A 7,447-nucleotide genomic window follows, 5' to 3' on the forward strand; every position below is an offset into this window, starting at 1 on the left:
TTTTTTGTATTTTTTAGTAGAGACGGGGTTTCACCGTGTTAGCCAGGATGGTCTCGATCTCCTGACCTAGTGATCTGCCCATCTCAGCCTCCCAAAGTGCTGGGATTACAGGCTTGAGCCGCCACGCCCGGCCAAGAATTTTCAAGAGCTTATCAATCAGTCAGCCTTTGTTCATCCCTGAGCTGATGTGTGGTGGTATTGTGGTGGACCTTTAACGGGCACTCTGCAGAATAACTAGAGTGGCACTTGTGCTTTAGTCCATTTGGCTATCCCTTTCACCCTGGCATTTCATCAACCAGAGGAAAAATAAATAAATAAATAAATAATAAGACATTGTAAAGCGAGAGAAGCCCCTTATAGGTCTTTCAACTCTCACATCTATTTACATGCAATTGGAGCCCTGCAATGAATACCAGATCAATTTAAAACTTGAAATCAAATAGAATTCCTTCTCAGATGAGATTCTGTGGAAAAATTAACCTGCATCTTGAGAACATGCCTTTAAAGGTGTTGGGAGCAAGTCATAAACAAAATGTGGCCATAAACAAAATCTCTGCAGCACTGTAACATGTCCATAATGGCCGTAACGCCCAAGCTGGAAGGTTGTGGGTTTACAAGAATGACAGCAAGGAACATCTGGCCTGCCCAGGGCGGAAAACTGCTTAAAGGCATTCGTAAGCTACAAACAAAAGCCTGAGCGATCTGTGTCTTAAGGGCATGTTCCTGCTGCAATTAATTCAGCCCATCCCTTTGTTTCCCTTAAGGGATACTCTTACTTAATGTAATATCTATAGAAACAATGCTAATGACTGGTTTGCTGTTAATAAATACGTGGGTAAATCTCTGTTTTGGGCTCTCAGCTCTGAAGGCTGTGAGACCCCTGATTTCCACTTCACACCTCTATATTTCTGTGTGTGTCTTTAATTCCTCTAGCGCCGCTGGGTTAGGGTCTCCCCAATCAAGCTGGTCGGGTGTTAGTACCACATGATTACCTGCTGGCATGATATCAACTGGCAGAAAAAGACAGAAAAAGCCCACCTATTTCCGTCTTTTGAAACAGAAGAGATTCAGGGAACAATGAACTGCTCCACGATGACAGAAATATAAGTTTTGCCTTTCCTTTCCTCAGGTGCTCTCCCTGCCACAGACACTAGCACTTTCCAGTAATGGAATTATGAGCCACACTGACCTGTCTGTACCAAATCCAAACAGAACTGCCCCTGTGACTACCCTTTAGAGCAAAGGTAAAACTTAACTCTCATGAATGTATTTTGAAGCCCTCATACCTGATTCTGGTCTCACCTTAAGAGTCACATGAGGCCCTTCACTAAAATAACATGGATGCTTCCACGCAGAATAAACAGAAGCTGTGGGGAGGGAACAAGAGATTTCTGCAAATTGGCCATGTGATCCTAATGAGAAGCCTGGGCTGATAACCACCAAGATAAGCATTGCCTCTCAAGCTCTAGAGCTTATAAATCACTTGGTAATTTTGGCTCCACTTTATGTAATGTGATTCTGCAGGTTTGAAAAGGGTCCGCGAATGGGTGTTTTAAACAAGCCCCCTGTCAATGCTGATGTTGCTTCCCCTTGGCTCATTATTAAAATTAGTTAGCGAAGCAGGCACAGCACAGGGTCCCTTACACTCAGCACTCTTGTCACAACCAAATACTTCTGATACAAATAGGGACAACCCATCTCCATCCTAAAGTTTTGTATTCTTTGCTGGCTCTTTAAAGTTTACAGAGGAACTGAAGGCAGCAATGTCAGGATAAGTCTATTTAAAAAACAACATGTACACATGTACTAATACAATGTTTATTAAGCAGGTACTTTGTGCTCAAGAGAATGACACAGAGCACTTTGCTGGGCATAACACATTATGTGATTTAATTTTCATAACACCCTGAAAGCTGGTACTAAGGGTTTAATACATTTTAGGATTTAGGTAAAGGGCCCAGCATTTTTATTTCTTCTTCTGTTTCTCTGTCATCAACTTTTTTTAAAACACTGTAAAGGATAAAAGCAAAATATAGAAAGATGAAAGAGAAAGGAAGAGTTTAAGGTAATTTAGAGAAAATTTTACTGTTTACATTTACTTTTCTGTGACTTGTGGAGCAACTACTGGATCTGCAGGAATAGAAAAAAAGTTGCCTAACAGAATGTCTCTGCAAGCACTGGTTTTAACAGAAAATTTAAAAAACTAAGACCCTAAAATGCATGCTTTATTTTTCCCATTCATCTGCTTTTGGAAGTCAGGAAATTATGAGCACCAGCTCTAGAAAGGCATCAGGATTCACCAGACAAAACTCTGATCTCTTCTAATCAGTTCTGTGAGGCAAGACTCCAGGGTAGGGTCAGACCTAAATAAAGCCTCCAAAAAGTGTGAATCTGATCAGGTCTCAGGAAGTGTGAGGACCTTATGTAGAATTCTGTTCTCTATGCAACTGGGGTGCTTCCAGTTTTGTTTTTTCTAAGCTTACCTAAAAGAAACTTAAATCCCAGAGTTCCTATACTTTTAATCTTTTCTAGCCACTACCCTGTCAACTTTATACTATATACTAATCCACAATTTAAACAAATCCCTTAAGGTATTCTAGGGTAGTTTTATTAGAAAATCAGTATGTACACTAAAGAAGGTTAAAAAATTGAAATTATACAGCTGGGTGCAGTGCCTTACATCTGTAATCCCAACACTTTGTGAAGCCAAGGAGGGTGGATCACGAGGTCAGACCAGCCTGACCAAGATGGTGAAACCTCGCCTCTACTAAAAATACAAAAATTAGCTGGGCACAGTGGCCGGGGCCAGTAATCCCAGCTACTTGGGAGGCTGAGGCAGGAGAATCACTTGAACCTGAGTGGCAGAAATTGCAGTCAGCCGAGATCAAGCACTCATGCCTGGGAAACAGAGTAAGATTCTGCTAAAAAAAAAAAAAAAAAAAAAATTACAATAGCCATTATTCTGTCCACAAATATCCCTTAAGATGTAGACTTCAGGCCAGGCGCGGTGGCTCACGCCCGTAATCCCAGCACTTTGGAAGGCCGATCACGAGGTCAGGAGATCAAGATTATCCTGGCTAACACAGTGAAATCTCTACTAAAAATACAAAAAATTAGCCCGGGGTGGTAGTGGGCACCTGTAGTGCCAGCTACTCAGGAGGCTGAGGCAGGAGATTGGTGTGAACCCGGGAGGCGGAGCTTGCAGTGAGCCCAGATCACGCCACTACACTCAAGCCTGGGTGACAGAGCGAGACTCCGTCTCAAAAAAGAAAAATCCACATGTGTACACCAAACCAAAAATAAAAATAAAATCTAAAAGAAAACAAATAATTCCTGGGTGGAAGAGAGTGCAATGTAGGTGAATGGACTGATTTTCACTACAGATAGTGGCCCAGGTGGGGCTGTACTCTGATTTATTTCTGTGTGCATGCAGGCAGATGAGCCTATAACCAGACAGCCCAGATCCTAAGTTGGTGGAGAAAACAGGTTGCTGCTGCAGATTTGGTGTCTGGGGGTGGAGATATACCAGGAGAACTTACAGAGACTTGTGGATTCTTGACAAGAAACACAAGAAACGCTAGGACCAAAAATGCTGTGGTGAAGTTTCTGAGAGGATGATGCCTAGTCCTGGGAGGAGCGTGGACACGTCAATGTCTAGGGTGTGTGTTTGTGAGTGGGTGAGAATACTGTGGTGATAGCTGCAATAAAAGGGGGTCTTTAATCGGAACTCCTTTTCTCTAAGTTTTCAGTCCTCTGTCACCCTGGGAAAAGACCAGGAATCACAGAACAATGGGCAGTGTGGCAGCCTGTGTACAGGAGAGCAGAGATCACAATCCCAAACACTCAGAGCTTTGCTCCAGGCCGGGCCTCCATGATAACTTTTTTTCTGGCACCATATCTGTAGAGTTTGCTGAACATCAAACAAATCTCCAACACTAACTCATTGTCTAACATTTGAATTCTAACACCACCCAGAGTCATCACAGACCCTTGGTCCCACAAGATTGTCCTCACTGCAGATGCCAGTCACAAACCCTATGGGCCCATCTATTCTTTTGAATTAATGTTTGAAAACTGGGGACTCCTGAAATGTCCCTGAAGTTCAATACTTTGGTAGAGCTATTCACAGAACTCAACCAAACACTGTAGTTACGTTTACCGGTTTAACATATAAGATGCAGCCCAGGAAAAGCCAAATGGAAGAAACGCATACAACAAAGAAAAGAGATGGGGAAAGATGAAACACACAGATAATCATGGAAAATATTTGTGATTAATAAAATTCTCCATTTGTTGTGTACTCCAGAAACAGTTTATGGAAAGAAACACCCTTCCCGTTATGACTTAGATGGTGCTGTCTTTTCTCACCTATCACACAGCCAGACACACACTCTGTACATTTTCTCCTTTTTCTCATTAGAAAAATCAGCTGATTTGTCTTCAGTGGTCAAATTTCTTTTTTTTTTTCCTTTCTTTTATTCTTTTGTGTGTGTGTGTGTAAGTCTCACTCTGCTGCCCAGGCTGGAGTGCAGTGGCGACATCTGGACTCACTGTTCACTGCAATCTTCACCTCCCAGGTTCAAGCAATACTCCTGCCTGAGCCTCCCGAGTACCTGGCATTATAGGCACCCACCATGACGCTCGGCTAATTTTTGTATTTTTAGTAGATACTATGTTTCACCATGCTGCTAAGGCTGTTCTCGAACTCCTGACCTCAGGTGATCAGCCTGCCTAGGCCTCCCAAGGTGCTGGGATCACAAGCATGAGCCCCAGTGCCTGGCCTAAAATAAAATATTTATTAATCAAACTTTATTTAAGTTTATCTCCCTCCCTCAGGCTCCTGAACTTTGAGCTACCGTCAGTCTAAGTCAACATACAACCCCATTTTACATCCCTCCTAAAAACATGCTGATTTCAGGGTAAGACATTCTCTGAGCTAAATACGACTTTTTCACCCTCCATTTGCCATTCCCCTCCCACCTTTTATCTAATCTTGTTTGCTCCTCTCTAGGAAAGAAAGCCCTTTTCTGCCTACATTTTTGTAAGCCACAGAGAACTTATAATTAGTTGGTACTTTCTCCTGTTCCAATACTAATTCATTTTTTAATATAAATCTAACTTTTTTATCTTAAAAAGTAAAGTGCCTCAAAACAATAGCTTTATTATCAGTAAGACCCTCACAGTTTCCTTACGCCTTAATGTTAACTGCATCTGCCTGTGGGGCCCTAGCTTTCCAGGGCTTTGTAGCTTCTCTCAACATAAAGGCTCCTTCCATAGCGGGGTGAGCAGGCTGGGACAACAGCAGGGGAGGCTCCCCAGAAAAAACTAACTGGGCCTTTAATAACCTCCTGCTGGCCGGGCGCGGTGGCGCAACCCTGTAATCCCAGCACTTTGGGAGGCCAATGCGGGTGGATCACCTGAGGTTGGGAACTGGAGACCAGCCTGACCAACATGGAGAAACCCCATCTCTAGTAAACACACATAATTAGGCGGGCGTGAAGGCGCATGCCTGTAATCCCAGTTACTCCAGAGGCTGAAGTAGGAGAATCCCTTGAACCAGGGAGGTAGAGGTTGCGGTGAGCCGAGATCACACCATTGCACTCCAGCCTGGGCAATAAGAGCTAAACTCCGTGTCAAAATTTAAAAAAAAATTTTTTTAACCCCTCCTTTTGCAGGCTTCATATTAGCCTTAGCTTGGAATTACCAGGAGTCTCGCTCTGTCGCCCAGGCTGGAGTGCAGTGGCGAGATCTCAGCTCACTGCAAGCTCCGCCTCCCGGGTTTATGTCATTCTCCTGCCTCAGCCTCCCGAGTAGCTGGGACTACAGGCGCCCACCACCTCGCCCGGCTAGTTTTTTTTTTTATTTTTTAGTAGAGACGGGGTTTCACCAGGTTAGCCAGGATGGTCTCGATCTCCTGACCTTGTGATCCGCCCGTCTCGGCCTCCCATAGTGCTGGGATTACAGGCTTGAGCCACCGCGCCCGGCCCTGGAATTACCAGGTTTAAGATTTAATTTCCATGTCAGTGTTACTCACTTCGTTCTTGAAACTGTTTGAAAAATCCAGTGAAATTACTTAAACACAGTGTTTACATAAAGGAAGAAAATTTTAAGATTCTTACTTTTTTTTTTTTGAGAAGGAGTCTTGCTCTGTCCCGCATGCTAAAGTGCGATGGCACCATCTCGGCTCACTTCAACCTGTTCCTCCTGGGTTCAACCAATTCTCATACCTCAGTCTCCAAAGTAAATAGGACTAGAGGCGCCCGCCACCACACCTGGCTAATTTTTGTATTTTTAGTAGAGACGGGGTTTCACCATGTTGGCCAGGATGGTCTAGAACTCCTGACCACGTGATCCGTCCGCCTAGGCCTCTCAAAGTGCTGGGATTACAGGTCTGAGCCACCGCGCCCGACCAGGAAGGGGTTTTTAACCCCAAGGTAGTTTTTGGTTTTGTGTCCTTCCCCTATTGGCTGGGGTCAGACCGCACAATCTAAGCTGATCCAAACTTTTTCCAAATAGGATAAACGCGCGATTTTCGAGAAACGGAAAAGAGGGAAGAAGGGGTAGGGTTGATTTACAACTTTTACAACTTCTGACCAGGAAGTTTAGTCTTTGAAGAGGAATTTAGTTTCCCTGACAACCCGTCCGCCTTCGCCTCCCAAAATGCTGGGATTACAGCCGTGAGCCACCGCGCCCGGCCCCGTAAATTTTTAACAGGAGAAAAGAGAAACTGTGAACGCCAAGGACCAAAGCTCTTCCCATTCGTGAACGCGCACCCCGAGTCAAGATCTCCCCTGATGACCTTCTCGTGGTTCCTGACAATCTGGGAGACCCGGAGCTGCGGGTGCAGAGCTGCTGCCCAGAGAGGGCGCCAGGCCAGGGCACAGTCACTGCGCAGGGAAGAGACAGGACGCCCCGGACTGGCTGACAGCGCCGCAGCCATCTTGTGGCTGGAGGGGACTGAGGCCGAGCTGGGCAAGGAGAACTCGGGGAGCAGACTGTGGAGCTGACTTCGGGGAGCCCTGAGTGCCGCCACAGCCACTTCCCATCAACCAGTCCCTCCCCTCTCTCAGGATGTCGAACCCGCACGCTCACCATTCCTAGGCTTCCAGGGGGTCCCGGCATCTTGGATGTGGATTTCCCAATACCTGCAGGACAAAGGGCCACAGAGGCTGCGCCTCTAGGAGCAGAAGGCACAGAGTAGTTAAGAGGAAACATATAGTTCCAGATGCAGCGAGAGACAAAGGCCGCGCCAAACCCAGAAGCCGTCCTCTTTGTTCCAGCTGCCTGCCTGATTGGACAGTTTCCAGCCCAGCGTCCCTGACTGGATAATGCTTAAGGCCCCGCCCACTCAGTCCCTGAGTGACAGAAGATGTGATCAGATGCTGGGCTGAGGGATGAAAGCTGCAGCCTTTTCAGGCAGGGCATCCTCCCTGAGCTGAGCCAGACC

The 7,447-nt window shown here is 45.5% G+C and overlaps 1 protein-coding gene across 1 annotated transcript in view; it reads right to left on the reverse strand.

Annotated features, from left to right (window-relative positions):
• Positions 1 to 7,233, reverse strand: part of LOC105505225 (zinc finger protein 486-like) — a 23,468-nt gene extending 16,235 nt beyond the window's left edge. The window contains exon 1 of the mRNA XM_011933018.1: positions 7,093 to 7,233. Coding sequence (XP_011788408.1) covers positions 7,093 to 7,215 — 123 coding nt within the window. The 5' untranslated portion in view covers positions 7,216 to 7,233. The remainder of the gene's footprint in view (positions 1 to 7,092) is intronic.
• Between the last annotated feature and the right edge of the window lie 214 nt (positions 7,234 to 7,447).

This window comes from Colobus angolensis, unplaced genomic scaffold (genome assembly GCF_000951035.1).
Source record: "Colobus angolensis palliatus isolate OR3802 unplaced genomic scaffold, Cang.pa_1.0 Scaffold99, whole genome shotgun sequence".
NCBI lineage: Eukaryota > Metazoa > Chordata > Mammalia > Primates > Cercopithecidae > Colobus > Colobus angolensis.